At 39.8% G+C, this 15,947-nt stretch overlaps 1 protein-coding gene across 2 annotated transcripts in view; it reads left to right on the forward strand.

Moving 5' to 3' along the window:
- The window catches only part of PRKG2 (protein kinase cGMP-dependent 2), a 33,504-nt gene extending 17,642 nt beyond the window's left edge, over window positions 1–15,862 (forward strand). Inside the window, exons 6-19 of one of the 2 annotated variants that reach the window (XM_056359017.1) lie at window positions 391–454; window positions 1,798–1,875; window positions 2,913–3,007; window positions 3,813–3,881; window positions 5,230–5,328; window positions 6,205–6,355; window positions 7,641–7,777; window positions 7,938–8,027; window positions 8,279–8,420; window positions 9,153–9,316; window positions 10,003–10,125; window positions 11,024–11,086; window positions 11,926–11,992; window positions 12,826–15,862. In XM_056359017.1, coding sequence (XP_056214992.1) covers window positions 391–454; window positions 1,798–1,875; window positions 2,913–3,007; window positions 3,813–3,881; window positions 5,230–5,328; window positions 6,205–6,355; window positions 7,641–7,777; window positions 7,938–8,027; window positions 8,279–8,420; window positions 9,153–9,316; window positions 10,003–10,125; window positions 11,024–11,086; window positions 11,926–11,992; window positions 12,826–12,921 — 1,438 coding nt within the window. In that variant the 3' untranslated portion in view covers window positions 12,922–15,862. The remainder of the gene's footprint in view (window positions 1–390; window positions 455–1,797; window positions 1,876–2,912; window positions 3,008–3,812; window positions 3,882–5,229; window positions 5,329–6,204; window positions 6,356–7,640; window positions 7,778–7,937; window positions 8,028–8,278; window positions 8,421–9,152; window positions 9,317–10,002; window positions 10,126–11,023; window positions 11,087–11,925; window positions 11,993–12,825) is intronic. The other variant, XM_056359024.1, reaches the window with a different exon arrangement.
- Window positions 15,863–15,947: the final 85 nt, after the last annotated feature.

Below are 15,947 nucleotides of genomic sequence, written 5' to 3' on the forward strand. Positions count from 1 at the left end.
TCACTAGTTGGAGTCTCTTTTAATGGCTGTCCAAGTAATACTGAAGTCTCTGCAGTGCATTTGAAAATACATTATTGGACTACTGTAATGTCTTGGGTTTGCAGTTAATGGCTTCTATATGACTGAATTTTGAAATTAGGCCATGTACCTGCTAGAGTTTTTTTCCCTGCTGAAATACAAAGTTGATTTACAAACTGACCAACATTTCCCACATTTCTAAGCTGCAAGTTGTGCGAATTCAATTTATCTAAGGAACAAGGTGAGAATGTTTGAACCTTACAAAGTTTAGCTAGTTGTAAAATGTGGTTGTACAAATGTATGGATGAGAAGAGATCATGAAAAAAGTGTTAATGATAACTACTTCCCCCCCCCCCCCCTCTTTTCTGGAAGTGTGTCCCTGCTCAAAAACTTACCTGAAGATAAATTAACCAAGATCATGGACTGCCTGGAGGTGGTAAGATACTGTTAAGTTTTTCTAAATAGTATTCAGTAAGCTTTCAAAATAATAAAGATGAATAAATAAGTACAAAACCAAAACAAAACCGAAAAAACAACTAAGCTTTTTTTTAACATGGCAGGTTTTTTGGAGTGGTCAGAGTGGAATTCCAGACTGGCAGCAAATAATAACATTTAGTGGCATAAGTTACACTTTTGGCATCAGAGTCAAGCAAGTAGGTCAAGCAAGTAGATAAGAGGATCTATAATCTAGCCTTTATTAAAGTAGATTAAGCACAAAGTTGCTGTCCAAGTCTCTGACTTTTTTTTTTTTGGTAATCACGCTTTACCTGTTTGCAATGTGGATATGTAATACTTTCATATGCCTTGGACTACATAACACTGCAAAATATAAGGGAAAAAAGGCCTTAGGACTTCAACATACAAAACCATCAAAACATCTGTGTCTTAGGGCTCATCTGCCAGCAGCCTTTGGAGGTAAAGGCTTGGTATATAGTCATAGCTGTGACACTTTCCAAAAGCAGTGGTAACAATCCTTTTTGTATAGGGAAAGTCTGTAGGAATTCCAGTCTTGGAAGAGTTCTGCAGATGGAGAACAAATGTTCCTCAGGAAACAGCCTGGGTCCCAACAAGTTGGAAGAGGCAGGTAGAGTGATGCATGGCCATAGCACAAGGAGATGAGGAGACAGATCATGGTGCCAATTATGCAAAACAGCAAATGGCCTTAGCACACAGTATCCTAAGTAGCGAGTCTTTTTTTTGTGGGATTCCTGGCAATGGAGAACTTTTAGGAAATGCTTGGAGAAAGGAAGAAAAGATGGTTATTTATGAGGAACAGATCACAAAGCTGAAGGTTAACATGGAAAAAATGCTTGATTGAAAGTTGAACAATTAGGTAATAAAGGCAGGGTTCCTTAGCAGACACAGAGAACTTGGTGCTTTGGTGGCTTGCAATTGATGATTTGGGCATTCCCACTGAGGTGCCAAGCCCAAAATGACTTATGGAAATGGGATTTTGATTTAGAACTCTTTTAAGAGCTTTTGATTTTTTTTTCTACCTCATTTCTCCCTGCTTCATAGGGATGATACCAGTGTTAATATTTTTTTTTAACAAATAACGCATTGCTGCATTAAAATACATTACAGATTGGCCACCATGCCTTATATAGTAGAATGCTTGCATATTATTATGGAGTGCAACATATGCAGGAGATAGGAAGTTAAACATCAATTGAACACCCAGATGTGTTAAGAACTCTGCATAGTTATCAGAATTTTCAAAGAGGCTAATGATGTATTGGTCAATATTGTCTCTCTCCGTGGCCCCCTGCCCCCCAACAGGAGTACTATGACAAGGGAGATTATGTTATTCGGGAAGGAGAAGAGGGAAATACTTTCTTCATAATAGCAAAAGGAAAGGTAAGGTATAATAAATCTAACTTATAAAGTAACATATAAAAACACCTGTATTTCAAAAGCTACTTTGAGGGATGTGGTCTTCAGTAAAATCTGTGCAGAGAGTTTTTGAGGATGCTGTTAAGTTCACAGTACTGTGATAAAAGCCTGAAGCAGCATTCTGGAGACTTATGGAGCCTAATTTTCATTCACAATGAACCCATGTTATACTGTTCTCATTACAATGTAATTAAAGTATGTCCTGAAGTCTCTTGACACTGTAGTAGAGATATAAAGTCAATTTTTTTTGTAAATGAGGTTTGATCCTATGTCTTCTCCTGGATGTTTCAATATCTGATGGGCAAAACGTAGGCTTGTGAAATATCTAAGAAATAATGGAGTCCTAGGTTTAATGGAGAATGGCTTTCTTGGTGACTCAGGGTCTATTCCTTTCATTTGTTAGTCCCAGAGGAGTAAAGCAGCAGCTTTTACCATTCAGCTGTTACATTGGAGGCTGACACAGGACTCTAAAGAACCAAATCAGGAGAATTTTCTTCAATAAACTTCCCTAGGGGTTTCAAGTTTCCAAAATGTGTCTATGTCTGAAGATATTCTGGTTTGTTTTTTGCTAAAGGGTGTGGGCAGCAGCAGAATGTGTGCTACTGTGAAAGCGGTTTCATGAGGGGGGAGATGTTAATTAATGTTTCTGGAGGTTATCTGTTTAGCTGAGAAGACAGCTCATTTGATGCCTGCACACGAAGTATTTTTCAGTTTTTCATTAGAATGCCATTTATTTTGCTCTGTTTTAAAAGGTGTGAGGGGGGAAATCTTGGGGGGTGGGCATTAATGAGCATATTCATTTTTCCGTCTCGGCAAAAATCGGAGGTGTCAGGGAATGTCTAATGGTTTTGATCTTTCAGAGGAGGGAGTAAAATTACATGTATTTATAACTCTTTCTGCAGCATTATGAGTTTAAGACATTTATGAAATAGAAAAGAATGGGAAACCATGCAATACTTTGAAACTCTACCTTGCTAAATTTTGGTTCCTGTATTTTCCAGGTGATAGTTACCCAGAGTACTGCAGATCACTCACAGCCTCAGCTGATTAAAAATCTACAAAAAGGAGATTACTTTGGAGAAAAGGCTCTCATTAGGTTAGTCTGCATTGTCTTGATTCACAATGTATAGTATTTCAGTTGACCTATCACTATGTGTTGGATTATACAACTCATGGCTGTTTTGAATATAATCTTTGTTTTGATTGTAAAGTCAGCAGATGCAGGCAATGGCCAAATTTGTCGTAATGTTTTGGGTTTTGCAGAAAGAATTTGAAAGTATATAGTGTCACCTACCCTTGGTTTTCATTGAAAAAATCAAGCGCTGGCCCTCTCTGCATTGTTGCTTATTGTTTATATTTCAGTAAAAGCTGTGATGAAGAATGCTGTCAGGCTCTGTATGACTCCTAGCACGGATAAGTTCCATCATTACTGGACTTAACTGTTGTTTCTGTGCCAGTGCTCATGACAGTAAGCAACAGGGAAAACAAGTGCACACCAGATATGACCTGTGAGCCAAACAGTTCATATAACACATGTTTATGGGGTGGGTAGGGATTGTTTGGCCTCTGGAATATTTTCTACCTGAGGATCATTTCAGAAATAAGTAGCAAATCCTGATGAAATGCTAATTATGTTTCATCCTAATTTCTTGGAAGGTTGCTAAAGGAAGTCAGGATCAAAACCCTATTGAAACTGGAAAAAATACTGTGCTAGGCAATAATAATGACTAGTAAAATGCTATAATTTTGTGTTTGGTTCAGCAATATTAGTCCAGATACAGGCTGCAGAGGCCTTCAAGGAGTTTCACCTATAGCAGCTGTGACCCTCCATTAGTACAGTGTGAGGTGCTTTGAGGATATTGATATGCTTCTGAATTCTTCTAATCTGTTTCAATTCTTAGTGATGATGTCAGATCCGCAAACGTTATTGCAGATGAATACGACGTGGAGTGCCTTGTTATAGACAGAGAGTAAGTACAACGCTACAGTGTAATGAAAGATTTACATCCTCTTTTCAGTAGGTTAACAGTAAGATGTGACTTCACTGTAGGCACAATTGCAATGTTTTCTTAAGTGCACGAGTGGTTATGCTAAAAATACCCTGAGCTAAAAGCATGCTTTAGACAAAGACCTAGAGAGGCTCACAGAAGCTGCAGGAGCACAGAAGCTTAAGAGTAGTTCAGTTACTCTTTTCTTTCTCTCTTTGTGGTGGTGATGTTTCATATTTATTAAGTGCTATTCATTGGCTCAGGGAACAAGAAAATCCCCTGTGTGTCCCTCCTCTACCTCCATCCCTATCAGTCAGCTGGCCATCTTCAGTAAGTATCAGCCCACTGTCTCCTTCAGACCTCCTTTTGCTATTGACAACCTGACACGGATGTGAAAGTACTTGAGCGCATCCAGAAGAGGGTAACGCAGCTGGTGGAAGGGCTGAAGACATGTCCTATGAGGAACGGCTGAGGACTTTGGTTTTGTCCAGTTTGGAGCAAAGGGGGCTGAGGGGTGACCTCATTGCCCTCTCCAGCTTCCTGAGGAGGGGAAGTGGAGAGGGAGGTGCTGAGCATTTCTCCCTGGGATCCAATGATAGGACGTGTGGGAATGGTTCGAAGCTGCATCTGAGGAGGTTTAGACTGGACATTGGGAAGCATTTCTTTACTGAGAGCGTGGTCAAACACTGGAACAGGCTTCCTGGGGGGGTGGGCGATGCCCCAGGCCTGTCAGTGTTTCAGAGGCGTTTGGACCATTCCCCTAATAACATGCTGTAACTTTTGGTCGGCACTGAAGTGGTCAGGCACTTGGACTGGATGATTGTTGTAGGTCCCTTCCAACTGACATAGTCTTTTCTAAGTCTGTTCTTTCCACAGTGCTGTTGCTTACCTGTGAAATAGGAAAAGTGGTCTCAATCGCTTTGGCACTGCGTACCAAGGACTCTGTCCTCTGGGACAGAAGGACTGATAGCCTGGACTCATGCCAAGCTGGTTCCTGTGATAGGGATGGTGGAACCACACTTAATAGCCATAGTGCACTTGGGAAACAATTTGGAGCAGGCCAGGTGTACTTTATTTAAACATAACATGAAATGACCTGACCAGGTCAGGCACCATGTCCCCCTACCCTCTGGCAAAGTCTGGTACTTCAGCTGGTTACTGATTCTCCAAAGCTCTTAAAATTTGTACTCTCAAAGCGATAGTGTAAAGCTCAGTCTGGGTCATGACTTAAGAGACAATGTAAAGCCTTGGTGCAGCAGCACAAATAATGGTTTCTTTCTCTTTTCATTGTACGGCCGAGTAGTTTATACCATTTCATTCATGTTTTTAGGACATTTAACCAAACTGTTGGAACTTACGAGGAGCTTCAAACTTACCTCGAAGGTTATGTGGCTAATCTGGCACAGGCTGATGAAAAGCGACATGCAAAGTAAGTTGGATCATTTGTTAGGCACATCTTCAGTAGGTAATCATAAAAAAGGGTGTAGATATGTAAGTAAAATCATGGGTGGTAGTTAATGGAGATGGGCCCCTAGAAATGATAGCAATCACTATAATAAAACTGTCTGGATATGCTTATGGAGTCCAAGGATTTTTTTTCTGAAACAAAAATTACATAGAATCTCAGTATATTGACTTGCAACCAAGAATTCACTCTGTCCCAAGAAAACTGAGCATAGAAAAGCAGGGAAAGTGTGCTCATATAATTTTTTGGGTTCTGGTGGTAAATTCTTTGACTGGTAAAACCCCTAAAGCCAACTTTAACCCCTAATTGAGTTAATGAAACTGTATAACTGTACAAAAGAAACAGTTTATTTTGAATGTTTCAGTGTAGCACTGCTACTATTAAAGAGTTTGCTTTTAGCTGTGAACTGCATTATTACTTTATCTGACTGATTTCAGCCTAAGCACTATTGGAAGATTAGCAGAGTATGTTTTCTTGTTTAGAAAAATAGCTGCATTTTTATTTCTGAACATGCTACTGGAAATGGTACACAGCCTCTTCAGAAATTGGTTCTCCAACTTGGAGTGCCTAAAGTTTTGCAGCTGACTGTATAATAAGTAGCCTCATCATGGATCAGCTCTTGATAAAAATACCATTGATTATACTCACTGAATTTCAGTAGTATTTCACTTTTAATTTACTTCCATAGGATATCCAGAAAGAAGGTGCTTCTGCATAAAATAAAGATTCTGTTAGGAAATAAGAAGGCTTTTCTTTAACTTTTTTATAGGGATATTAGAGTACTGTGATACAGTTTGCTGGCAAGGAAAGCACTAACCAATGTTAATTTCCTTAATGCAGAGGAAGATCCTTCTGTGGACAGTTGACCAAAGAGGTGTCTTTGGAGATGATAGAGCTGAAGGAGAAAGTATCCCAGTTCCCTCCTTCCCCATTCCAGAATTTAGAAGTTGTCACAACTCTGGGTGTTGGTGGGTTCGGAAGGGTTGAGCTTGTAAGAGTTTGTTTTAAACATACTCAAGTAGTTCTGTGTTTCAGATGATTGATTTAACTGCTGAATATGGAAGATTTTAATATTCTGCATGCTTGTGCCTCTCATGCAGAGGTAATTCTATATAAAGTAATGCATAGTTAAAAAATATTTTCAGAGCTTGGCTATTCAAAGAAAAAAATCCATTCTTGTGTGCCTTTATCTCCTGCTGTTAAGAAATATCTTCCTGGTCACTAGACATATATTAATCTGTTTATCCATGTGGAGTTTACAGATGTGCCTACCTGCATTGTGTTCCCTGAATTGTAGGCCTTTTCCCAAGATGCTGCCTGGATCTAAGCTAATCTCCAGCATCACATAGTCTGTGTTGCTAGAACTGCTTCGGTATGCCCCACAGCAACTATAACCAGTATGATCTAGCTCCGATCTGTGTTGACTCTGATATTTCCAACAACTTGTAATGTCCCTTTTGAGTCATATTCAGTAGCATGAGCAGCTGTGTTTCTGGGATGCAAAGAGCCTCATTAGACTAAAGTCTTAAATTCCGCTCTCCTCTGGCTGAGTAGCAAACATCTGAAAAAAGATGTGAAGGCTTCTTGTGCAGGCTGCTGAAGGTAATGGTAAATTAAAGGAGACTATGTGATTTTAGTGAAGTCAATAATCCTCTACAGTACTTAGACCATCAATTGTTTTATTCCAATTCATGCTTTACAAAACAGATTTCCACACTGGTTGACTGCCAGCTTGGATGTTGTACAGCATCACCTGAACAATAAGCTGAAAACTGAATTCTCAGCCAGCTGTAGAACACCCATAGCTGCTTCCTTGTTTTCCTGGAAGCCCTGTTTTAACTTCCATCTTTTTATTGCATATTGGATAATAATTCAGTTAATGCAAAACCGTTCTTCATAAACTGCCTCTGCTTTTTGTTCTTTTGTATTATGCTAGTCTTTAGAAATCTTAAATTGAAATTAGGACCCATTGTGGTATAAACTCGTTGTAACATGGAGTACCTATCCAAACTGCTGCCATTTTGTATACATAAAATGAACACAGGGAATGTTTCTTTTCATTTTACAAATGAGGACTGGGACACTAAAAAGATCTGATGCTTGACTTAAAATCATACAGAACAGTTCTGCAGAAAATCTGGAATTTGTCCCTCATGACAGTCATCAATTTCAGTCCTGTGCTGTGTTGAAAAAGATGGGTATCAGTGTACCTCTTGAGAACACACTGGTAAAATGTCCTTTCTTTGGCTAGCAGAACTCATCATTTTTATTCCCAGGTTAAAGTGAAAAATGAGAACATGGCTTTTGCTATGAAGTGTATAAAGAAGAAACACGTAGTGGACACCAAACAACAAGAGCATATCTATTCTGAGAAGAAGATCCTTGAGCAGATATGTTCTCCATTCATTGTAAAGTAAGTTGACCATAAGGTTTCCTGGAAAATCGACCCCCAGTTGACCCACTGGACAGCATTATTATAATGAGGTTTGGCATATATGAGTTCTGGAGAAAATACATTGCAAGTCTTGTATTTTATTTTGCTTTTCCTAAATTGCTGCTGTTTGTCTCCGCAGACTATATCGCACATTCAAAGATAGTAAGTATGTATACATGCTACTGGAGGCTTGCCTTGGAGGGGAATTGTGGAGCTTGCTGAGAGACAGGTAACAGCAAATGAAGCAGAACTTTGTCCTTTAAAATCACCAGTCAGCTCCATATGTCTGCTGAGAAGGTTTTCTACTCAAGGGCTGGCCCATGAAAAGACGTTCGGTTCAGTTTTCAACCGCATGAGTGATGTACTGAATGTCAGTGCAAAAAAGTTGTCAATATTCTGGGTGTTATATGTTATCTGGTTAATAAGCAAGGCAGTTTTAGAAGTTAATGTCTGCAAGGATAGTGATTATTTTTGTTACAGAGGCAGCTTTGATGAAGTCACTACCAAGTTCTGTGTTGGGTGTGTGACAGAGGCTTTTGACTATCTACATCACATAGGAATTATCTACAGAGACTTGAAGCCAGAAAATTTAATTTTGGATGCTGAAGGATATATAAAACTGGTAAGATGTAATCCTTTTATAACATTATCCTTTTGCGCCTGTATCCTGTTTCCTTGCAGGGGGGAGATAAATAGGCAGCATGTAATTATAGTACCAGAATCCCAGAGTTTAATAACCCTTATGCTTAGTAGAAAAGAGGACAGGCTACTCATTGCACACTGAGAAACAAAGGCATTACAAGCCACAGACAGACCCAGGATTTACAGCCTCTGGGGAGCTCTTGCCACAGCACAGGTAGCAAAAATAATTTCTCCCAGCAGCCAATCTTAATGTAAAGGTAGGAACCACATTCCTCAGGTGCAGAATTACCTCCCTGTCCAGCCTCACACGATCACAGGTTCACATTATCTCTGTAGAGAGGGAACACAATAAAGAGCTCCTGCCATACTTGACTGTGACCATGAAAAGTGCAAAGATAATACCCTTCAAAGCGCTTGAAATACCCACTCTGAGGACAATGAGCAAGCCACCATTTTCCATAGGCTGTAAATATTGTGCCCTCAAGGAAAGCATGGTTGTTCTGTCCAAAAGGAAAATAAATGGCCCTGTTCTATAACATTTGGTAATCCAGTGGAATTAATTCTTTCTCCTTCACGACACCGCTGTGTAATTGTTTTAGCTGTAAATTGGCAACTCTGAGATCTCTGCAGGAGTTGAGGAAGCAGTTAAGACCTTAAGGCTTCCCAGTGCTAAACGCCTTTGCATTATGCATCATACGTTGATTTTGATCAGGTTGATTTTGGATTTGCAAAGAAGATTGGATCAGGGCAGAAAACCTGGACGTTTTGTGGAACCCCTGAGTATGTTGCTCCTGAAGTCATTCTGAGTAAAGGTCATGACTTCAGTGTGGATTTTTGGTCCCTTGGGATTCTTGTGTATGAACTCCTTACTGGCAGGTGAGTGCTTCCTACTCCAAGTCCTTACTCTGCTTGTTTTTAGAAACATTTTCAACGTTATTTTTAAAATAAACAGTTTGGGGGGTTTTCCCGTCAGTAAACAGGAATGACTTGCAAAACAATACTGATTTTTGCCTCTTGTGCATGTCTTATCTTCCACCATTTCAGAAATGCCATAGACAAAGTGTGGGCCACATTTTCGATTCTGGTTTATCCATCCATGGAAAGGGCCAGATACCGGCTCTGAGTGGCTGGTGTAGAGCTCCTTTAACTGATGGTGATGTTCCCTCTGAGGCACAGCTGACAACAGACTGTTCTTTTGCCCTTTAGTGGGTGACAGGATACAGTGGGGTGGGTGAACTGTAAGCAGTCCCTGTTCTTTACCTCCGTGCATACTTCGTGACAACTCTTTGTGTATGCTCAGTGGTAGTACAAGGAAGCTTCACTGAGTTAGGCTGGAGGCAGAGCTAGCTTAGAGGGTCACGTATGATCATGTGTTTTCCCTGGTTCCTACAGGTAGCTAGCTTCTCAGCTTCAAACCTTTCTAGTATCTTAAACAGACTGAAAGGCTGTGAAACGAGGAAGGTGGGGGTTTTTCCATGTTCTCAAATATTTGCTTTGATAAGAAATGAACACATCTGCTCTTGCCAGCCAGTCCATTTATCAGCATTGCTTTCTTTTTCTAGCCCACCATTCTCTGGAGCTGATCAAATGATGACATATAATTTGATTCTCAAAGGCATTGAAAAGCTGGATTTTCCTAAAATAATAACAAGGCGGCCTGAGGATTTGATCCGCAGACTCTGCAGGTAGGAGGGGCAGTTTGTGGCAAAGCCTGGGTGTAGGTAGATGTAGCTACTTAAGATCCAGACTAGAGTGTTGAATTCCAGACAACTTAATTTAAAATTGTTATGCCTAGCATGGTCTGTTCTGATTATATTCAGGACACATGCATGCCTCTGAGTGTGTGTCACACCTCTGAGTCTGCAGAGGTACCATCTAGAAATGCAGGCTCTGGGCGTTCTCTGTAGCTGCGAATTTTTTCTGAATGTTAGGGAAAACTTACTAAGTGTGGGCTGAGGAAAGAGCTAAAGAATTTAATTTTATTATGAAGTGCAGTGTTTTAAAAAATGCTTCCAAAATTACTTAGGCACATAGCTCCTAGTGAAAGCATAGGGCACCTACAGACTGACTTAAGGCCACTTGAAAATGTGCAAAAAAGCGGTATTTCAAAAGGACCGGCACAACTCGGAAGCATTAGTGCACAATGACATGCACAGCCGCTGCCTGGTGACACTGCTGACTTGGAACCTCCCAGTGCCAGTGGGATTTCATTAGTTCGTGTTTGTGCAGTAGGATTGAAAGGATCTTTGTAGCTGCAAATTTTGATCTGCCTCCTTTCGTAACTACTACCCAGACCTGTGGCCAAGAAAAAAATTGGTGTGCAACTAAAATTCAACCAGTTGATTTCCCTCTGCTGCTTCTCGCAGCAGTGACACTGGTTTGGCTTCCTGGAAGGGTTTTGCTGTCCTCAAAAGAAAGGAACAGTAACACCTCATCACGCCTCCTTATAAGACCACATGATGTATGCAAGCTCCATCCCTGTATAACCAATAACTGGAAGCAGTTAGACCTATAAATACTCTTTGAAAAAAAAAAAGAATATTTTAAAAATTCTCATCCTTATTCTTTTTCTCTTTTTTTAAGGCAAAACCCTACAGAAAGATTAGGCAATCTGAGGAATGGAATTAATGACATCAAGAAGCACAGGTAAGTGAAGGAGACTGCCAGTAAGAAATCGGGTTTTAATTTGAAAATAATCTTAGTATTTTAGAACCTGGTCCAGTAAACCCATAAAACTCCAGGCACTTCAAGGCAGATTGCATAAGGGAGATCTCTGTTGCTATTGAGTATATTTGCAACTATAGCAAGCAACGATATAAACATAAATCCTCAGCAAGATTATCTAGAAACATCCTGTTGTTTACTGGTTTCGTCACAGGTTGCTAATGTACGAGTTAAATTCGATTCTCAAGAAATCAATGCCAGTTCAGCATCTGCCTTTCAGACCTCCCCTTAAACAGTCGTTTTTTAAGAATGGTAGTTAAGAGCTCCGAAGCAATATTAGGGTTTTGTCCTCTTTCTTCTGATGAAGAAAGTCCTCTGTGGATTAAATATTTCCTGCTTTTTCTTTTTATCTAAGCCCAGCGGTTTGTGCTTGGAAAAAGAAGTGCTTTGGGTTTTCTGCTTGTCTCCCTTTTCTCATGTGGTTCAAAGAGGATGGGATTCCAAGGGGACGCACACATCTTTGCGTGACTGTGCTTATGCATGTATTAACCTGCCTGTCACTTGGGCACTTCTATGCGGAGGCGATGCAATGTGTCTGGTAGTCCTGAAGCTCCCCCTGCTACTGCTCCCTTGTATGGCAATGACAGGCTCAGGGCTCCTCCTTCTAACTGCTGTGTTGTCACACGGACAGAGGTCGTCATGAAAAAATGTCTTGCAGCCCTTGTTCACGTGTTTTTCAGCTGTTAATAGTATAATGACAGAAAACAGCCTGGCTTTCTCTCTTGGTCTCTCCCCATCTGTCTCTCATTTCTTTTTATCAGATGGTTGAGTGGTTTTAACTGGGATGGTCTGAAAGTGAGGAAATTAGCATCACCTTTAAAAAGAGAGGTATTGAATTTGACTTTTGCTATTGTAGTGCTTTACTAATACAAAGGTGCTTGGCTACAATGAAACAGGACAAGAGTGAAATTTCCCAAAGATGCATTTGAATTGGTGAAAACAGAATGAAAGAAAGAGAGACTGCAAGTAATACGTAACTTAATAATGGAAATATTATACTGCCTGTGTACTTTGCATTAGATTTTCACCATTAGTAGAATAAATGGTGTTCAGTCAGAAATGAATACTGAAAAACTGTATTTTCCTTGGTAATGAGCACATTATTAAGATGCACTGTTCACATTACTGTGTGGAGTATAAATTCCTGTATTCTCTTGCTATTGAGTTACAGCACATCCTTGAACAGGCTTCCTGTTTTAAACAGCCCATTTCTCTGCCCTAAAATGAAAAAAGATTAAGGGTAAAGAATTTGAACTCTCTTGAATTCGGTTTGAAACAAAAAATAATTCTGAGTTCTGCTTTGAGTAGCTACCCCACGAGTGTAGATTTGGTCTTAAACGAATTTGAATCAACATTGTACACAGTGTGGCCCAGGTTTTTTTACTGACTTTGTAGGGCTTTGGGTGAAATCTAGGATTTTATAGTATTTGGGGAGTGTTTTCATATAAGGAGGCTAATGCCATTGTTCTGTTTTACATTTTAATTACTGGAGGTTTGTCTTTTAATGAACAAGGAATTCCATCCATTGAAAGAAGTAATCCATATCATGCTAGCCTTTCATTCCTCCACTGGTAGCAATAAAAATGATGCATAATAAATGGAGACTATTTTCAAAAGGTACCTTCTGAAACAACCATTTGTTTGTGTTTTTAATGTCCTAGTTATCTGGACCAACTGATTACAGCTACTTTGACAGCTATCCACCTGAAGAGGGAACCCCTCCAGATGAACTTTCAGGCTGGGACAAGGATTTCTGATACTTTTTTCTTCCAGGACATTCATAGAGACTCATAGGCATCAATCCTAAACCTGCTCTCTTTTCCTGCTTAAAATCAAATTACGCAAGGTTTGTGACAAACACAGTGTTCCTTAAAGGACAGAAGACAGTACAGCAACCAGAACTTGTTTGGATAATGCACCAAGATGTGTGCATCTCTATTACAAGAGCATGCATTCCATCAGCAGATGTAACCTGAAGGGGTTTTGATAATGTCTCTACGAACATTTTCAGACACTAGGGATCAGATGTATGGTCTTGCTGTTGGAAACATCACTAGCTAGTATTTTTGATATTAATAAGGTTGCCATGTTTTTATTTTGAACAGAGAGGATGAGTATTGAAGACCCAATAACTCAGTGATATTTGTCAACAGCTGACACTATAGGCATTTATTTTCCATTTTATCTTCAGTCCGCTGTGTGTTTCACTTTTTCTCATAATAGCCAGTATTACCTTGATCTAGAAGCGTGTACAAAAGAGACTTTTACTGAAAGGTTGATTTGATCTGATGCTGCAGGAAACAGGGTATCACTGTGGAAGCTGCCTCTCTGTCAGTCTAGTTTTGCACAGGTTGAATATGTGGAACAGGGTATAACAGGTCAAATGAAAATCCAGTAAGAAACAATGTATATACATCATACAAGTTGCCTGGAGAAGCAGACTGTGGTATGTATTTGCTGTACTGCTTCAAAGCGTCATGTCCTTTTCTTAAAATATTTTGCTTTTACATAGTGGAAAGATAAAATAGATGGATAAAAAAAGAGGACAAAAAGCATTTACCTTGCAGGAAAAAAAAAAGTAAGTACAGAATCATATTTTTTGCTTCAAGTATATTTTCAGATTGCTTTCATTGGTATTTTACTGAAAGGCTGCATCTGTTCACATCAGTGCTAAAACTCCCACCCATTTCAATGTTCCAGGTGGTATCACTAGATATGAACTTACCAGTTCAAATCGTATTTCATCAGATACCTTGTTGATATACACGAGTTCTGCTTATATAGGAGGGGAGAATAAGAGAGCAAAAACGTGATTTTTTTTTTTTCTTGTTGAACTAATTCATTCTATTAATGAATCAGTTTAAATATTCTGTTTTCTTTTGACCACCTTCCCTTCTCTCTAAAGGCTACTAATGAGGTTTAGTAAGGCAAGAAATTCCAAGCTCCTGTCAAAAAAAACCATAAAAATATAATTGTGATTTGTAGCCCAATTTTTTAAGCTCTGTCTTCACCTACTTTGGTACAAGTAAGCAAATTGCTAACAAGAACCGTCAAACAGCCTGAGCGAGGGAGTCCAGCAAGCAGCTAAGATAGGAGGCTGGAGCACGTGCCCCGTGAGGGACGGCTGAGACCTGAGCTTGTTCAGCCTGGAGCAGGGCAGGCTTTGTGGGGCCCTTAGAGCAGCCTCCCAGTGCCTACAGGGAGGTCACTGGGGAGACAGAGACGGGCCCTTTATGGAGCTGCACAGGAAACAGGGATCATAAACTGGAACAGGAGAGGTGCTGACTTGACAAGAGGAAGGCAAGTGTTTCCCCAGTAAAGCAGGATCCCAGACAGGTTCTGCAATTTCCTTCTCTGCAGGTTTTCAAGACAGGACCAGACAGAGCCTTGAGCAACCAAATCTGAATTCAGTGTTGGCCCTGCTTTGAGCAGGTTGGACTAGAGACCTCCCAAGGCCCACCCCAGTCTGAGTGATTCTGTGATTCTAGGAATTGGTTTTCTGTCAACTGTTTTGTATAATCAGAATACAGCACAATGCATGTTCCCGTATGAGTTTATATATGCCTGGGCTTTGCCACTTAACCTTTAAAGTGTTAGAACAGGGGAATTAGTTTGAAATGTTGATTGGATAAGTGCAGTTGAATGTTGTACCTTCATGGTTTATACAGAAACATTCTGTTGATCTGTTATGAACCACAACTACTGTAGAAACAAGGATGTTCCTGGGTGTCATGCTGGGCTTATGGGTTCGATGCATCTGCAACCCCTGCTAGGACTTGTTTCAGCTCCCGCTGAGGCAAAATCCAATCAAAATTTTTATATTGAAGCTGCCACAGCACACTGCATGTCACATGCTGGATGGAAAACCTCCCAGGCAACTTGTGATGTGTGCTCAGGGTTTAGTTACCCACAACTGCTGGTTAGAATTCCTAGCTGCTGGTCATGGCTTATCCAAAAGTTCCATGGTTACAATTATTTTTTACTGCTGGGTAGGCATTGCTTTGACAGCAAATCAATTTAAATATTTTATATAGCATTCAGTCCAAATAAAGGCAGTAGAGTATTTTCCATTTAATTGAATGAAGATTAGATTGAGCCCTTGGAGGAAGACACTAAATGTTTAACGGGTTTTGTTTCCCTGCTTGGTTGTAAACTACTGTAGAAACTGGCAGCCAGCAAAGCCTGTGCCAAACAGTGGTAAGCACACACAGCCAGAGAGCGTGGGGGAGAGGCTGTAAGCTGGGACTGTAGATGCTTTAGACACTTGTGACTAACTGTTTAGCAATACCAAAGACCAGATTTTCTTTTCAGGATTTAGACAAGCACTAGGTATTAGATATGTGTGTCTTTGTCTTTCTCTCATAAATATTTTTATTACAGTCAAAATAATATTGCAGCAAGTTTTATAAAAAGCTTTTGAATGTATTTTTCCATTGTATTTATAGGTAGTTTTCTTCTATACATATATAAATATAAATTATATATATATATGATTTTTAAGTGAGGAAATCGCCATATGGTAAGTTTAGTGCAGTTAGCATTGTCTGTGCAACTGTAGAATGTTTTCTTTATAAAGCTTGTTTAACTTGCAGTGTGTGCAAATAAAGTAAGCTTACAGTGCAATGGGCAGGACATAATTTTTTTACATTCACGTTCCATGCAGCAGTCCAGATTCTTAGCCCTGAATTAAACTTCTTGTCCACATGATTCAGAAGACAGAAGCAGAAAAAGACTACCCTGAAAAGTTACTGATGTCATTTCTTGCAGCATGTTCCCCCACTCA

The sequence above is a fragment of the Falco biarmicus genome, chromosome 1, assembly GCF_023638135.1.
Source record: "Falco biarmicus isolate bFalBia1 chromosome 1, bFalBia1.pri, whole genome shotgun sequence".
Classification (NCBI taxonomy): Eukaryota; Metazoa; Chordata; class Aves; order Falconiformes; family Falconidae; genus Falco; species Falco biarmicus.